Source organism: Pygocentrus nattereri, chromosome 20 (genome assembly GCF_015220715.1).
Source record: "Pygocentrus nattereri isolate fPygNat1 chromosome 20, fPygNat1.pri, whole genome shotgun sequence".
In the NCBI taxonomy this organism is placed as follows: domain Eukaryota; kingdom Metazoa; phylum Chordata; class Actinopteri; order Characiformes; family Serrasalmidae; genus Pygocentrus; species Pygocentrus nattereri.
Genome location: NC_051230.1, coordinates 22359887 through 22378653, shown reverse-complemented (window position 1 = coordinate 22378653; position 18767 = coordinate 22359887). Strand labels below are relative to the sequence as shown.

The 18767-nt window shown below is 41.2% G+C and overlaps 1 protein-coding gene across 3 annotated transcripts in view; it reads left to right on the top strand.

Moving 5' to 3' along the window:
• pdzd2 (PDZ domain containing 2) overlaps window positions 1-18767 on the top strand; it is a 114905-nt gene that overhangs the window by 16680 nt on the left and 79458 nt on the right. Inside the window, exon 2 of one of the 3 annotated variants that reach the window (XM_017716063.2) lies at window positions 3440-4355. In XM_017716063.2, coding sequence (XP_017571552.1) covers window positions 3847-4355 — 509 coding nt within the window. In that variant the 5' untranslated portion in view covers window positions 3440-3846. Of the gene's footprint in view, window positions 1-3439; window positions 4356-15899; window positions 16259-18767 lie in introns of those variants that run through there. The other 2 variants (XM_037531736.1, XM_017716064.2) reach the window with 2 other exon arrangements.

Sequence of the window (18767 nt, the reverse complement as noted above, 5' to 3'; positions counted from 1 at the left end):
TTCTGACCCAGTTTTATGTTCGCTATGAAACGCCAATTTGTTGCTCTACTAACTATTTTGTTGGAGGCCCTAAGTAGAATGTGTGAACTAGGGCATATTTACACCAGCTTGATTGTTTCCGCCGCTTGCGCCTCAATATCTAACATCCTGTTCTACATTAAAGATAGCTTAGTTGCACTGATGAATAGGAAGCTGTATGTCATGATCATACCAGAAATAAAATACAAATATAATGCCTATTTAGGTTCTTTGGCAGCTCTGCTAACAGTGAATCCTGTTGCTTATGTAATTAGAGCTACATTTGTCAGATCAGAAGGGAGATGGAATCAAAGCTCGAGCCAGCCCATAATGACTAGGTGTAGATTATGTAGTGGTGACAAGTTGACTCAAGGGTAGAGCCCCGTAGTGTGGTGGAGGGGGCCCTCCTCAAAGCTCCACCAGCCGTGCTCTCTGTGATTAGCAGGGGTATCGAGAGGCCTGCTTTAGAAAACTCAAAGTAAACTCCTGCTCCCACAGTTGGCATCCAAGTTTATTATTTGTCTGCTCTCTAACCACAGTATCGATTTTCAAAGTAGGCCTCACTTTTAGAAAGCTTTTTTAGAAAAGCTACCAGAAGCAAGGAACAGAAAAAAACAGCATGCATGGCAAAGATCTAGCAAATGGCAGCAATATCACAAGACTTAACCCAGGTGGAAAAAGCAAAGTAATTCTGAGAGACCACCCTTGCAGTGTGACAAAAGCTCTTGGATCTGCCATTGTTGGAGTTGTGCGTATTGGACTTATGTTCCTCTTTGAAACTCTGTCCGAGGCCATGGCACGGGTTTTATTTTTAACTTCCATTACCTCAGTGTTTGGACCGAATGAAAAAAACAACAGGAAAGGTATTTTTCCTGAAATGTAATCCTTATGCAGAGGAAAAGGCTGTATCACTGTTTTTTGTCAGTCTGGAGAGCAAATGTTAATGTCCCTAGCAGAGGTCCTTGATGCATGTTTCTTTTGATTTTTTTATTTAATTTTTTTTCCTCTCTGCCTTTATTTCTTCTAGAGGGTAATTTCATTAACTTCTGTTTATTGACTGTCCAATGTTATAAGAAATAGTCCGAGCTGATATTAGTTCAGCCTACCTCAACATCAATTTATATATGTTTTAGTTAATTAGGTTTTTTTTTAAAATCATTTTATCATCACATTCTTAAAAATAAACATTCCTAAGGTTCCTGGCTCAGTTCTAGTAAACCATTAACTGATATAAAACCTTTACATTATGATCTTAAAAGGTAAAAACCCTTTGTTTTAGGAGTGTATTAGGAGGGTCTTTAAACTTCGAAAAGCGTAGCATCTCATTAACAAAACCAGCAGTTTAAAGAACCATCTATTTAAAGGTTCATTAGGGAAAGTGGTTCCTCTATGATATCACAGTTATTTGGCTCCTCTATTTCTAGAAGTGTACTACAAAGAAGGGAGCCACAAAGTGTTCTTTGGGTGATGCCATAGAAGAAATGGTTAAAGAAACATATTTGGAAAAGACATTTATGAACATGAAGGACGTTTACAGGTTCTTCCTAGCACCTTTTCCATCATGTGGAGGTCCTTTAAACTTTAAAACGATTCTTGAGACTCCCAACTCTCATTTTAAGAAATGGTTAAGTGGTTCTTCGATGGCATTGTGCAAAAAAACGCTTTTTGGCACCTTTAATTTTAAGAGTGGAAGTACTGCAGTGATGCCATCACATGCCATGCAGGCTTAGACCATTGTGTCTGTGAGGAGGATAATAGTGGTATGGCAGTGTACACCAGTGAGTACAGAAGTGTCCTCTTCAGCCCTTAATCCCTGTTCATGGGCTCTCTATGTGGGTCAGTTTGATGAAAAGAAGTTGCCAGCTTTGTCGGAGAGGAGGATGAAGAGGATGTTGTAATTGGCAGAGGCTCTCTTCTATGTCATCAGCCTCTGGGTGTTTGCAAACAGTATATAGTGTCAAAGACTGGAGGGAACGATCCCTGGCGATCCAGCCATGTAATCACATGTTTTCTGTGTTTTATGTGGAGATTTAAGAGTAAATCGTGACCCAAGTCGAATACTAAAACCTGCTGTTGTTGTTGTGTTTTTTTTTTTTTTTTTTTTTTTTTTTTTTTTAAATGCTTTCAAGTGAATGTTGAAAACGAATTGATTTAATGAATGTATGTTTGTTGTCAGAGAATGAAAATGTAATTGTTTAAAGGAATTAACAGTATAAATGATGTGACTGTTTGTTTAAAATTGCTTTAATATAGTCGCTAGTTTAGGCCACATATTGACTGAACTATGTAGGCCAAGTGTAACATCAAGGGATGTCATATGGGGGGGTCATTGTGACAGGAGAGAGGGGCGGTGTTAATCCTATTATAGGCGCGTCTTTTACGGGGTGAGTCTGGGGTCCACCGACCCTTCTTATCACAGGGACAGGATGCTACAGCACAAGATGCTTTTGCGCTCTTAAATGGAAATGTGAAACTGAGGGATAGAGATTGGGGTAATGTATGTTTTAACATGTATTTTTGATTCACTTTAAAAGTCGGCATTGATATTCCGGGGACTTCTTGGTGAAAACGGCTGATTTTATGATTTTTTTTTTTTTTTTGTGTGTTTGTTTTTTTTTTAAGTGTAGAAAAGTCTTTTGATATGTTTTGACTGCATCTTTTAGATATATTTCATATACGACAACATTGCACATGGCCAATTAATATTACATAAGTAGTCCTAGAGCGGTTTTGTGTGTTTTTATGATCTTAATACCATTATTTTCAATATTCTCCTTTGATTCTCATTGATGCAATGTTGATATATTGCTGATGCACTGTATTAAAACACTTTACACTTTACAAATACTTAACCTTATATAAGATTAAGATTCCATTAACATAGATAAGCTATAAAAACATCTAGTTGTTGGCAAGGCATGTGTGTGAGCTTGGACTGTGTATACGTAGCTTGCGAACACCACAAGGGTGTGTTATTTTGAGACCAAACCCAAAGTAGCAATTTGATTGTGGTTGCAGCCAAGAGTATATACTTAAAAATGTCAGAAATGTGGTTTGCAAGTCTGTCAGGCTAAAAAAGAGCTTCGGCTGCACCATAGTAACATCTGGCCAGTGGTTTGACCATTTACTGTCAGGTGAACTTACACAGGCTGAATAAGACCAAAACGTTAACTGCCTGCCATTGTGCACCTTCCTGTATGTTCTAATGTCAATCAAAAGAAGCTCAATGCCTTCCTGATTGTGTTCCATCTTCCTGTGTGATCTAATGTCAACATCTGGCCAGTGGTTTTACTATTTATTGTTAGGTTAGCATCGAAACAGTCAAGCTGAATGTGTCTTTAATGTGAGCTAAATGCCTGTGTGATTATGGTGCATCTTTCAATGTGTTCTAATGTCAGTTCAATCTTCTCCCTTTTTTTAGGTGATCGTGGCGCCTGGAAGTAAGAATCTAAGGCTGCTATTTGGAGCTTTCCAGCATTTTCTGCTTTTACTCAGCTGGAAATTGGATTTGGAATGAATCAGGCAGACTGGCTAATGGCACACGTTCTCTGGTTACCCCTCATAGTGTAGAAAGCCTTCCCCTCCATCTTCCCCACTGTCTTTGTTTTTCTGAATGACATCATGGCCCTTTGTAGGCCAAGCGTAACATCAGGGGATGTCAGTTCCGGAGGTCCGAAGTTTGAGGGGTGCTACACATTTTTAGTGAGTCTGGCAGAGATGGAGGCAAGCCAGATTTTCCATATCTGATTTTGCCCCACAGAATCAGAGGGTAGAACCTTGGCCCACCATGCAGGGGAGGCCTGAGCAGGCCCAGCACCAGCAGCCAGGATGCCAATCACCCAAGAGAATGCACTGAACCATTTGCCCCTGCTGGAAAGCTGGCTAAGTGCTCATGCTGGGGACCAGGACCAGGAGGATGAGTCCAGTAAGAACACGGGCGGCATCGCCCTGTGCCAGGCTGCTATTCGCAAGCTGGTGGAGTACATCCAGTTGAACTTTATTGAGTGCGAGAGCCTTCCTTGTAATGCCATTCTGCTCAAGGAGGAGGTGGACGCGGAGGTGAGAGCAGTCTGTCTGAGCAAGGCCGATGGAGATGGGTCAGAGTTCGGCCTCAGCTTTGGCAACATCCCCATTTTTGGGGACCCTGAGGGGAAGAAGAAAGGCCGGCGGAGGCGCAGGAAAGGTGATAAGGGTCCTGTGTTGGATGTAGGGTGCATATGGGTGACTGAGGTGAAGAAGAAAAGCCCGGCAGCATGCTGTGGAGACATCAAGCTACGGGACGAGCTGTTGTCGCTCAACGGGCAGCTTATGGTAGGCGTGGACGTCACTGGAGCCAGGTAGGACGCTTTATACATTTAAAGATGTATGGACCTGATATTCTTTTCCAGCCATGTCGATTCTGTAGTTGAACATTTGAAACAACACTTCAGAAATGTTCTCGTGAGAAGTGCTAGAGGAAAGCATCATTGCAGTTCTTTGACCTGTTGTCATGAGGCTCAGCCCTAATTTGTAAAATTTATTGTCACCTCATTCATTCCAGCTGAGCTGAGGCTGTTGCTGAATATTTGAAACAGAGTACAGCATATGCTTTTTGTGCTGATTTTACTGTTGTATCCTAACTTTTAATGCTTATCTAATTGATTATTCCATGACCAGTGAAAATCTACAGCAACTATAAAATAGGCACTAACGGATCCAGCAGCCAGCATGTATAAATGGCATTTTCCCTGTCTCTTTCCAACATGTTGTAAGAAAGTTAGTAAAAAGTTAGTTTGTGTGGTGCAACTCGTTTTGATTTAGCAGCATGTAAGCCTGAACTTAGTAAACACTTACATTATAACTAGCCTGTGTTTGATCTAGCTTGCAATTGGTGCAACTTGCCCTTGGCCCAGGGCCAGAGAACATGCTTCTCCCCCTGCCCATGTTCATACCTCCTGGTGTTGACACGAGAATTCATATAATTCATGCAAATGGTTTCTTGTCTCTCACTTTTGGCTTTTGAATTGAAGCGTCAGGCAGTATCTGTCCCCATTCATGCTGGTAACATTCACTTTCAAACAATTTCAAACAAAAACGAACTAAACGTTCATCCCTTTTCCTTCAGTGGGAGTGGATGGCACACTGACAGGTTGAACACCATTGCTTTTTTCCTGCCCTTGTATTGCCAAGGTGGAAAATATGTTACACTGTACCGTGTGCAATGGAATTGGGCAAAAAATGCAATGTGTCGTTACGCTAAGACTTTTCTATTCGTTGCCCAGACAAACTCTTATGTGCTTGGAATAAAATTCTAAACTGATTTATCATCTAACAGTTTTCTCATTATGCTCAGATACCACTGTGGCTAGTTTATGGAGTAGTGAAAAACAAAAGCCATGGGAACTGGCACAAAGATACTTAACTGGCATCGTGGCTTCCCTACTTTTTTAATGCTTGTCTAATTGGTTACTCCATGGCAAGTGATGCACCCACAGCGGCTATAAAATGGCCACTAATGGAATCAGCAGCCACTATGTTTAAATTGTCCCTATCTCACTATGTCTTTAAACAGGATGAGCACAGTTGCCAGTTACTGTGCCTTTTTTGTAGTTTACTTTGCCCCTAGCAGTTGTACACTGTCATTAGGCAGTGTCTGCCTTGCTGATTAACAATAGCTAGCTTTGCTGAGGAGGCACAGATTCTGCCCTCACCACGGCCCAAACTGGACCTGTCATCTGTGCAAACGGACGGACAACATGACATTCCTGGGAGTGGTGCAAGCTTTTGACCAAGACTAAGTTATCCTCACAGATGTATCATTTTCGTAAGTGGAGGAAAGGCTGCTGCTGGCAAGATCCTTCAGCGAGAGACACAACACAGTGGTTGTTTGCGAACAGACATGCAAAGCACAAGAACAGCCAGGAAGGCAGCCCAGTTGCATGCTAGTGTGCTAGAGAAGAAGGCATCTCATCTGGTCTGTGACATGGGAGTTCAATTTGTTTCATGAGGCTCTTAACGCAGCTTACTTCTGTTGTAAGCGGCCCGAAAGACAGGCATTCTGTCCTATTAGCGTCTTTTATGCTTCATATCTAGCAACAGTGATATCTAGAGGAGCAAACATTAATGACTTTGATGGGAAAGAAGGCTTGCTGAGGAAAAGTAGCCATAAAGATTTCTCAGATAAACTGTTGTGGCTGTGGATGGAATAAGTGTTGCTTAAGTGTGGGGTCTCTGAGGCTAAGCTATAATCCTGAGCACACAGGTGGCTGAGTGTTGGAAACATAAGCAGATTGATAAAGTTGTAGCCTTTTTAAGACACCTTAATACAAGAACTTGCTCTGCTCAGCAAAGCAGGTAATCCCTTCTGCAGCAGTGAAACATCAACAGACGCTTTCTTATGGACCAAAGGACGAATAATCTTTGCTGGACACAACGGAGTGAAAGTAAATTTATTACATGTAAAACACACAGCATTAGGTGCATTACTGTGCAAAAGTCAGAAACCCTTCTTTTATTTAATTTCCAGTCAAAATGGTTATCAAGTGCAAGTTATTCATTTTCAGGAGATCTATTTCTGAGGTGATATAAGATAATCCCTATGCCACAGGATGGGGGAAGTCCTGAAGTTTCAAAAATTGTTAAACGATATAGAGGAAATGGGACCTGTAACAATTGTGCAAGACCTGGTATACCTGATAGGAGAAAGTTCTCTTCTTGCTTCAGATCTGAAAAATGTGTCCATAATGTTTCTGTCCATCCTTACGCATTGAGACAATTCAGTGCAGTGATGTGCAATGGATGTGTAGCTGTCCAGAATCCATTACCGAGAAAAGGAAAAGTACAACGAAGAAGAACATTTGCAAATCAAACAAAGAAGCTGCTGGTGTTCTTCTAACAATAGCTTGTCCACTCCATTACCCAGGCCTCAACATCAGTGAATGTTTTTGGGATTACTTGGATTGTTAAAATGCATAAAATGCAACCACCTTCTAAGATTAAAATTCAGAGGTGTGGAAAAACATCCCTGCAGGTTTCTTTGGAAAACTAAAGCTACTGCAGAGAGAGCTGCTGTACTGATTCAGATTCTTCTGTCCCAAATTAGATAAGGACATAATAGGCAGCTTGCCTTGAGACTGGACAAAAAGGGACCTGGTCTAAGAAGTCTCTGAAGACTGACCACAGGAATCTTTTTTTTTTTTTTTTTCTTTCTTTCTTGTCACGTTAGCTCTCAGAGCTTGAAGATGTGGAGCTGGACTAGGAACAATCTCTACAGCGCCATCACAGAAGTAAATTCTTTGACCATTTCTGCATTCACTGCTCCCTCAAGCTAAACTTAAGTGTAGCTAGCATTGTAGCTGCTTGTTCCCATAGAAGGTCTGGCACCAGTGAGCCTTGGGGTGGAGACCACTCTGCCAAAGGCAAGGCTGTAAACTGTTCAAAAGCACTGGACTTAAGCCCCCAAGTGAAAAAAAGAGACAGCCGGTGAAGACTTTATTTTTCATCAAGTGCTTTTCATGTTAATGATTTCAGTACAGAACCTTGGGCCTGAAAAGAGCTTGCCACAGAAAAAAACCTCTCCTAGTTTAATGTGTCTTCTTGTAATTTTGGGCTCTCAGAATTTTTTTATTCTCTCCATTTTACAGCCTGGCTCAGCATCTGTCTGTGGAGAGCATGGAAAAAAGCTCAGTGGCGCTGCTCCAAGCAGCCCATGCAAAGTGTTTTCTGTGTGGTCAGTGAGAGAAAAGGCTCTTTTAGAGCAGCAATGATACAGTTGGGCAAAAAAAGACAAAACTATGGCAACCATGATGCTTTTTTTTCTATAAACTGAAAGGCTAGATTCAAATCACCAAGGGATTTTTAAAGCTCAAGCTTCATAAATGTCAACGTCCAGCTCATAGACCAAGCATATTTTGAGCAGCATACTGCTCATTTAGGAGCTGTTGAGAAGAATTTTCCAAGGACCTTGAATGTAGCTTAAAATAAACCACAAATATCTGACAGGAAACAGTTTAGAACCAAGGTGAAATGAAATGAAGGATAACACCAAAAGGAATCCTCATTTGTTGGACACACATTCGCTGTCAGAAGGTGTTTTTACAGGCATATATGGAGCCAAATGCATAAGCTGTTTTAATCACATCATACCGTCCATTCTTTCATGCGTCCTCTCAAAACCACCATTAAGAATGCGTTACAAATTGGCTCTAACGTTATACCCAAGAGTCTCCTCCAGTGCCGTACTGTGGCTGAGAAAACTGACTATTCTCCATCAACATTAAAGATCAAAGCCACCCCCGTGAGTTAACACTTGTATTCTGTATTTGCTTTGCACTCTGATACTGTACCCCTCTGCGTCCTATCTCCATGAGCCAGCTCACAGTGGTTAGCGTCTTTGCCACTTGGATGAATGAGAGCTAAGCTTGCCACGGTTTCCCTGGCATTACTGATGTCTGACTTTGCACTTTTCCCATGGCTTAGAGAGGAAGAAACCATAACTCCTCTGAAGATCAGGGAGATGTTCCCACAGTGGAGGTTCGAAGTCTCTTCCAATGAGAGACTATGGGCTGGTATGACCGTATGAGGCACTTCATAGATTAAATGGATAGAATAATAGCTTTTAATTAGCATCTCACATGGGTTGTTTCTTTCTGTGACTGTGAATGAAAGATGCCACTACAACGTCTGCTCGTTTGTTTTTTCTAAAAATGGTTCGACCAAAAGATGTGGTGAAATGGTTTTATGGAAGTTCGGGTCGAAAAATAACTTGGTGTACTTGTAGTGTTTTGTTGAAGGGGGAAGTGATACAGTAATAGGAGAAATCCACTAATTGTAATTGCTGTATGGTGCATGGTCTTCAAAGTCACCTTGTTTTAATGAATTTTAATCCCCTTAAATATGTTTAACATTCAGTGGAATTTAGTCAGCCTACATTCTTGTATGTAGAGCACTAATATATGTGTGTGTGTGTGTGTGTGTGTGTGTGTGTGTGTGTGTGTGTGTGTGTGTGTGTGTGTGTGTGTGTGTGTGTGTGTGTGTATGTATGTATGTATGTATGTATGTGTGTGTATATATATATATGTATATAGCTTATATGCAGTAATCGGCTCACTGTCACAGTAACTCAGTAGTACGATGTAGTAATGTAGACATTTCAGTGTTTTACGTGCTTTATTATGATCAGCTGACATCCTGTCTATCATTCACATTGCAAAGTAATCACTAAGCCATTTCATTATTTTTTTTAAAAGAAGTTGCTTTTAATCGAGTAATCGTCACAGCCCTAAGGTGGTGTATGCTATAAAAACTGGCTGTACAACAATAGACAACAGTTATCGAATGCTTTGGAAAAATCTAGATTTATGCATGAATGCTTCCTAAGATTTGATCTAGGTGATATTCACAAAGCTCAAAATGTGTCAACAGGTCCAGGATCAGATTCGCTACACTCCTTACAGACCTTCGTACATGTTTAGACGTGATGGGCAGAGCTGGAAGTGTCGGTGCTTATTTGAAATATTTGTTTGTATCTCAGGTTTTCACATAAACGTTCAACGTTTGTACCTCATCTAAAGCTGCTAATGTTTTTGTGATATTTTGTCTTTTTTTTTTTTTTTCTTGATTTTTAGTTTTTCCATTCAGGTGGTAAAACACAAAAAACCCACTAGGACTTGGAGAAGAATAGTATGCAGTAAAGGGGAAGGTTTCAGACAATAGAGCAGTCATAAAGAAGAGTATGGCAGAGACCTCAACATCAGCAGCACCGAATGACCTGCTGCCCACTGACGACAGTTGCGTGGGACTACAAATAAACCAGTGCTAGAGGATCTGAGGGAGCGAGTGGGACAAGTAGGGATGAAGGTTCAGTGAGGTATGCAGGGACAAGACCCTTAAGGGATTTGACAGTTAGCAGAAGTTCTTACTTGATGCAGGAAGATGTAGGTAACCAGTGAAGCTGAAGTAGGATGGAGGCGATGTGTGTAGAGCATTTGATAAAACTGAGAACTCTCAGTTTTGAATAAACTAAAACTGGTTGAGCAGCTTAAAGAGGGATTTGCAACAATCAAAGGGGCAGGAGAAAATAAATGCATTTACCAGCATTATTGCATCAATATTAATGAGCAGAGGCAGAGACATATTGCACAGATGAAAAGTGCAAGATTTCCATGTAGTTCAGTCATTGAAATGTTAACAGATACATTCAGAATGGTTTGACGTCAAATGGTTCAACTGTAGAAAAACTTAAAGTTTCAATGTCAACAAGTATAGCCGTTTTATTTACCATCCAAAGAACAAACAAACAAACCAGTGAGCCAACATGTGGCTTCTGAGGTTTTAAATGTAATGTCTTTCAATGTTTATCTTTCAATGCCCTGCATGTACCTCATTTTAAAAAACCTTAGGCCAAAAACCTTATATCTAAAAACATTATCTTAGGCATCATGAAGCGTATTAGTAACTGTTCACTGTGAAGTGGTCTTTACAGGCATTCAACTCTTCAGACGTCTGGTTCCCATGAACACAACCATGACCAAGTCTGACTTCGCAAGATTCACTTGAATGGATCATTTGACATCAAACTACTCCAAATGTATTTGTTTACATCTAAATATTTTAAATATGCTGATTTTTTTTTTTCTCAAAAATAGATGAAAACCAACTAAGTTAATTGCTGAATAAGACTCTTGATCACTTTACTTATTGATGAGAGTGAAGGATTAAATCCAAATGAGTTTTGTAGGCAGTTGCTCATGAGCTGCATGCATTAATTTCTGTGATGGCTTAAACTGGAATTCCGCAGATTTAAAGAAAGAAAGTTGACCTAATTTAATCGTTGAGATGTAAACAAAGTTATTCAGAGCAGTTTGTTCTGAAATGGTTTATTGTAGAGAAATGTACTGACTCAGATTTCTTTACAGTGGTGGTGATTGGAACTAGGGGTTGTGATTTCTACAATGTATAGCCATTTTATTTACAATAACAAATAATAAGTGAACCTCCGTGTGTCTTCTGAGTTATTATATACAATGTTGATGGTGAAAAATCTGAAAAGAATAAGTTTTGGTTCCCATAATCAGCACTGTGAACAATTCTGACTTTCTCTCTTACCACTCTGAGTGACTTTGTCTACATCTTAACTGTTAATTATGCAGAAATTTTTGAAAATATGTGGAATTCCCCTTTAAGAATATTGCCATCAGTAGAATGCAGGAAATCAAATCAGTGAGTTAACAAGCCCTTGCTGGCCTGGTGTGGGTGTGTTAGAGCAGGCAAGACGCTAAAGTGTGCAGTGTAGGTGCTTCAGGACCAGGTTTGAAAATCACTGGTCTGTGTTGTGGTTCTTCCAAAAAGAACTGAGTAAAATTTTCAGCGGTGCTGCTGTGGTTATCTTTCACAAGTGTTTATTTACTGAGGAACAAACCTCATCATGCCCTACTGCCACTAATACACTAATATACTCAGTTTATACTCACAGAAAGGCAATAATCAGGAAACCCCCCTCAAATCTCCCTGGGCACAGATGGGATAAAGGATTAAGACGGGCAATCCGGATATCCCCGTCTTACCGTCTGGATGCCAGAATCCCCCCTCTACCCACCCCCCCCCCAAAGTAAATTCCGTCATGTTTGGCTCTGTGGTGACTGCATACAGTAACCACTTTTGCTTTGTTGTGGAAAGTGAATGCTGGAGTTTTGTTAAGGCAGGAGCAACAGAACATAAAAAGTGCTGTAAAGTAAGGCTAGCAGTATGAGGATATGCACAAGTCAGTGCTGCCAGATCTGTGTATAACAGCCTGGTATTTGTGGCATCCCAAAAGTGCATCGCAATTTAAGTACATAAATTAAGAAGTCACACTTTTCTTGTTTAAGTTCCTGGGAGTCTGGGTAAAAACAGAGAGGCAAGTGTGTTTCAAACAACTTTGTGTCTTTTTAAATTCTGCATCTAGCCTTACAGGAGTCACAGGAGAGAAATTCAATTAGCTTTTTCCTCCGTGTGGTCTTAGGAGAACGTAAGATAGAGGCATGCACTGGAAGAAAAATAGACTTGTCATGTGTATGTATATGTAGGTGTTCTCAGGTTCCTTTTATATGTTATGTTGCAAGGTATATCATTGTCTTAACAAAGTCAATAACACATTGTGAGTTTTGTCCACTAGATGGCAGCAGTGCAGAAGTATTATCAAAATACTTTGTAATACTGGAGGCACTGTTTTCTTCCCCCATCCCTCTAAACATAGTGTTATTGTGTACAACTGTACCACATGCATTTCAGTGCTCAACGTGACATACAACCTCATTTGGCTCTCATCAAATCATGACTCTAGACACTGGTCATTGATAAAGTACTTTGTCTTAAACTGAACTAATAATCTGATTTTGTAAGATAAAATACTTTTTACATTGCATTTATGTAGACAAACTCAGTGTCATGTTAAATTGTGAACCAATAGAGCCAACTATTTTTTTATAATTATACTAGACCCTTGATTGTTCAATATAGGATTAGATTGCCAATGTTTTTGGAAATCAAAATAAGACAGTGCAATCCTTCAGTCAACGTACAATTACGCCTTTTTTCTTTTTACTTACTGCAGTTTAGAGCATTGCATTTGAAATGAAACAGTGGTTAACGTGCAGAGTATTGACAGGCGTAGGTACTTGCACTGCTAAAGTTATTAGAGAGCACCCCTTGTGTATAGGAGATAATAAATTTGTAATGTTTAATACTTGATTGCAAATGTGAGGTTATGTATCTTATATAGTGCAGCCAGTTTCAGTTCCTCTTTAATTTAGGGGTTTAATGCCTTTAGTAAGTGAGCTGTGAGCTCCAGAGGGCTTAGCTGTTCCATACCATGAGGTGGTTCTTTGGGTCTTGAACAGTTCCTTTTTTCTCTCCAGGTTTTCTTCATATTAATATTGATCTCATCTCAGACTTCTATGTAATTGTAACCTGGCTTTCTATCAGTGGTTTGCATCTTGTGGTTAACCAGCTGAGGTCATGTTATTCTCTATAACATCCGATACTGTTCTTTATCAGTTCAACAGATTTTACATCAGGACTGAACACATTCTCTGGTCATCCACCACTGCTTTTTCATGGTCTGCCTGATTGTTTGCTATTGCTAAGCTTACCAGTGTGTTCTTCCTTCTCAGCGGTGCAGCAAACCAGTGATTTCCCCCAAACTAAATATTTTGTCTAAGTGTCTGATCGACTGTAATATCCTCCAGATGCAAATGCCACTTCCAGAATGAAATGAGGGGCTTTAAAACTCTCTTATGCATGAACCACTGTTGCAGTGAGAGCCACCTGTCCAATTACTTTGAGTTTTTTTTGTAAATTAAAGGGCGGTGGTTTCTATATCCACTCTATAAAGATCTAAATAGCTTCACATTAAATCTCACATTTTACACTTTAACCTAACTCTCATTTTGGATCCACTGTGCTGGAGTGCAGAGCCAATCACCCTCCAACGGCTCCTGCTCGAAGGCCACGCTGCATATTTCAGTACTGTTCCAGTGCATTTTATTTCTATACATAAACACAGTCAGTCTGCATGGACTGGAGTGGTTTGTGAATGATGTTAGTGTCTTCAGGACATTTCCCCCACAAAACTCCACAGAGCTATGTGAAGAATGTGTGCCCAGACAGCCGCCAGAGACCGGATGTCCTCCGAAATGAAAAGAGACTTTGGCAGGAGACAGTCAGCCAGTGGAAACTCAGGTGCTGCTCATGGAAGTTATATCAGTGGAGAGTTAAGACGGTCATGATATTTGTTTGTTTGTATAATTTATTCATCCTAGCGGAGACTCTTTTCCCTCGAGCAGTAAAAAGATGCTTAAGGATCTTTCCTTCTGTTCAAATGGAGATCAGCTTTGTTGTGAGGGAAAGTGAGAGAGAGAGAGCGACTGAGAGACAGAGAGATCAAGCAAAACACTTGGTCTGAGGAATTATCTAATGATACTATGATAATATCTTTAGGTATGCCTACCTTTCATCCTCTGCTGTGCTAAACTAAGTATCACCGTGTGTTTCACCAGTGCAGCTGCACACACAACATAGGAAACATCTCTCAGCAAAGCTGGAACAGCCGTGAGTTGTTTTTTCCCCCTTCTGTGGACTCATGTGGATGTTGTTTGAGAGTTCTCCTTCTTACTTTGCCCATAATATGGAGACTGGGAACTGGAAATGTTCTGAATATCAGTACTTTCACACTGTTTTGAGTGTGAAATGAGTGGTGTGCAAAACCCCAGTATGTGTTTATTTTGAGAAACAGCTCATGAAGTCTGCAATACAGGCATTTCAGAGATAGATGGCAACATAGGAAGGACTTGAAGACTACTCAGATTCATGCACTCTGCCCTGCATTCTTAAGTCATTATTATTATTATTTTTCCAAGAAAATCTGAAGAGTACACAAGGTACAGGGTTCACATTTAATACCGTGCTGCTTGTCACATGCCTTGTTGCATGGCTTGTCATATCAGGAAGCCAACAGGACATTGTGTTAGCTCACCTCCTGCTTTGAGCCTTTGCTTCAGTGTTGCACATATTCCAGAGATGCTACTGCTTAGGCAACATCCACTGTTATTTCAATCATTTAAACAAATGAAATAAGAGGCGAGATGATTATTCACCCTAACTACATGCCTGTAACTGTGTAACCACAGTTTTGTATTTTTACTGCTTCACCGCACTTGATTCAGCTATCGAAGGACGTTTGCTAATGAGTTGACTGGTGCTGGAAGGAAAACACAGTACATTTCATCACATCACAGTATCTATTACTGAGTACATTGTGCAGCACTTCATCAGCGCTTAAAGAGCTCTGACCAGCTGCGGGTTTCATTATGAAGGCACCAGTAATTGGTCCTGTTTTTAACGGATTTAGTGCAGTGAAGTTCATGAAACTTCATGAGTTAATCGTGGTGCTCAGATTTTTCTAGTGTTTTTAAAAGAGGCACTGTTCCTACTTATCAAACCTCAGAGTAAATGAAATATTGTGATGTATAGTCATCAAATAAAGTATCGTGATCTTATCTAGAAACACTGGCCCATGTTAATGTTCACCACTGACACCTCCGTGTCACGGCTGGACTGAGAATAGTCCACCCACCAAAAATATCCAGCCAACAGCGTCCTGTGGGCAGTGTCCTATGAAGGACTAGAGGATGACCAACACAAACTGCGCAGCAGCAGATGAGCTATCGTCTCTCACTTGGACCAACAAGCTATGAGTGTCTAATGGAGTGGACAGTGAGTGGGCGCAGACCAGCGCAACACACACTAACACACCACCACCATTTCAGTGTCACTGCAGTGCTGAGAATGACCCACCACCCAAATAGTACCTGCTCTGTGGTGGTCCTGTGGGGGCCTTGGCTATTGAAGAACAGGGTAAAAGGGGGTAACGGATATGCAGGGAAACAGATGGACTACAGTCTGTAACTAGAACTACAAAGTGCACCTGTACAGTAAGTGGAGCTGATTAAATGGACGAGTGTAGAGACAAGGAGGTGTACTGAATGACTAGTATTAGAAAATGGACAAATTCAGATGAGTTGGTGTTTGTGAGACAAATAGAGGTTGGATGTAATGGAAATCCATATATTCTAATATATAGTGAATCCCATATATTGCCATAAATCAGATAAACAAGATAAACAAACGCGTTTCACTCACTCTCTGCAAGGTGACCGCTTTCCTGAGTGACTTCATCAAGCTGAACAAGTTCGAGCGAAATATCACTTCAGTATTTAATCGCTGAACCAGCCGCTGAGCAGATGAATTGCCTCACCAACAGTGGAGGAAAGCGCTCCGAGAGGACTCAGCCTACGGGTGGAGGGAGGGGCGGGACGAGGAGCAGCGCGGTCTGACTGTCGTTCAGATGAGCCCCCGCGCCGGGCTAACGCGCCCTAGAAGACGCTGCTGCTCATGGCGAAGTCGCGAAAGGGATTTTAGGGACAAAACGCGACTGTCCTTCACAGGAATACACCGAGCCGGGTGGCCGAGAGGGAGGAGAGCCGCCGGCAGCCCGTCGCGGCGGAGTTTCAGTGTGTGAAGCCGTTAGCCGGACTGCTAAAGCCGTTAGAAACCGTCTCTCCCTCAGAGACGCGCGCGAGCGCCTCAAACCCCAGGCGCGTTCTCGAGCGCGCGAGACCGAAGTGATTGGCGGTTGAAGTCTCTGTCACGCGTCACGCGTCGCGCGGCGGACAGACGCTGGTGGGAGTCACAGGTGAAGATGAGGCTGAAGTGAAAACTCGAGGTAGGGAGTCTAATTTGTTACTTTCTCTCGTTGATATTCTGCCCCTTCAGTAAAGGGAATGGTTCTATTTAAACCGCGAGTTCTGTGTAGAACTAGTTCATACTTAAAGGACTGGCGGAGAATGTGTTGTGTGTGTGGTTCGGTACCGAACCTTTTGAAAATGGTTCTGAATAGCACCAAGGATAGTTCTGCTTGTTAAGGCTGTCAAGCTTGTAACAGTGGAGGGACCCTGTTTGGTATGTTAAAGGGGAACTCCAGCGGGTTTTCATGGTTAAGGTGTAAACAGAGTCACTCAGGGTGGTTCAGTATGACCCGCTCTGTTCACAGTGGTGGGGATGGGAACCAGACGTCCACCTCTAAATCCCCCCACAGAATGAATGCGCTGCCCGATGGCTGAGACATTGTTTACAGTAGTTGTGTGATAAAGTTTCGTCCCCAGTGTGTTTTAATCTGTTTATGGTGGAGGGATACATTAAGGGTGTGCTAAGGCAAAATAGTCCCCAAAGAAAACGTACTTCTTCAGATTCATCACTATTTTACCATCATCCGTATAAAAGCTCTGAGGGTTAGTGTAGGTTCGCTGGTGGTTCTGGATAGTAAATAAAATGGCTATATTTGTGTTGTAGACACTGTGACCCACCACTGTGAAGAAATCCGTCTGTAAGGTTTTCTACAAATGAACTATTTGACATCAATCAACTCCCAGTGACTTTGTTTTTATGTCTTTATCACCGAGTAATGCCGACATTTAGAAAAATCGGTGGAATTCACCTTTCGCCTGCGGGAAAACTGTTTGAAAAGTTCTACCAGTGGCTCTGTGAGCCGGATTTTATGGATAAGGTTATGAAGTTCCTTTGTTATCAGGCCACTTGAGTTACCACACTGGATATTGCGTATGTATATAATTTCTGTCCTAGCACATTAGGTTCTGAATTAAGGGTGGGCGATATGGCAGAAATATATCATCACAGTACTTTAAGACGTTTTCATGACACACAATGTTCATCATGATATTTAGCTTTTCTGAGGTTTGAGATGTTGGACATTTGGTTCCAAATGAAAAAAAATGCATCACTTCAACATGATTATTGTCAAATTAGCCATAAGTAAACTTGTGTTTTGTTCCTGTGAAAAGAAATGTACATATTTCTGTTCATTCTTGGACGTTTTGGATACTGTATATACTTTACAGAGTGCTTTGTTTGCTGTCTTGAATGACAGTTGAGCTGCAAAGTGTCCGGCACGCTTGTTCTACAAATGAACATGCAGGTCACACGAAGACAACCTGTTGCTTTCCTTTCTATGAAATGTAGGTTAATCCTCGATAATAGTCTTGGCCACTGTCTGAATGCTGCGTGTGAGTAGTAAGCGAGTTTCTTAAGGGCCGGTGTTACGTCATGGACAATTAATATCAAGGGGAAAAATGAATACGGCATTAATAAGTGATTTTTTTCCGATGACTTTAAGTTTCCGCCAGTGAACGCGCACCTAAGCACATCATTGTAAATATGACATTGTCAGCTTCATGGAGAAGATTTTTCCTGCTCATGTTAGAATAAGTCAGACTCACGGGCTGCGACGGGAAGCCTTCTATTTCTGAGGGAGTAGTGGGTAAGTGAAGAAGATAAATCTACTTATCTCTGAGTCACATAAGCTCCCGTGGAGCACCAGACAAAGAGGGATATCGGCGTCCTGCCTGTGCTAACACTGGATACTGAAAATCCCGTGACACAGGCTCAAATTTGTGAATGAACATAAACCGATTTCTCACTCTTTAAGACAGAACGACCTATTTCCTGAGAGAGCGGTTTCAGTCCTATTTGCAGTTCTGACAGAATTGTTAATAACTAAGCTATTGGGTTGTCATGTGTCTCTGCATTACTTAGTGGACTAATCCAGTCCTTTTTCTGTTCATTTAGCATGTTATCTATGTTGTTCTAGTCATTTTACTGTATGATTTATGAAGTGAAATGGTCTTATACATTAGCTGATACACCAATTAGTCAATACATTAAACCACCTCCATGTTTCTACACTCAGTGCCTGTTTGATCAGCTCCTCTTACCATGTAAATACATTCTGTAGTTCTACAGTTTCAGACTGTAGTCCATCTGTTTCTCTGATCACTGTGTTAGCCCCCTTTCACCCTGTTCTTCAGTGGCCAAGACCACCTCAGAGATGGTACTATTTGGGTGGTGGCTCATTCTCAGCACTACAGTGACACTGATGGTGGTGGTGGTGTGTTAGTGTGTGTTGGCTAGTACGAGTGAATCAGACACACACTAAGGTTTTAAACACCTCGGTGTCACTGCTGGACTGAATAGTCCACCTACCAAAAATATCCAGCTGACAGTGTCCTGTGACCACTGTAGAATGACCAAAACAAAAGCAGCAACAGATGAGCTACTGTCCTTACATCTAAAACAAAAAAAAGGTAGGCCTAGCAAAGTATGCAGAGAAACAGACGGACTACGGTCTGTAACTGTAGAACTACAAAGTGCATCTATAG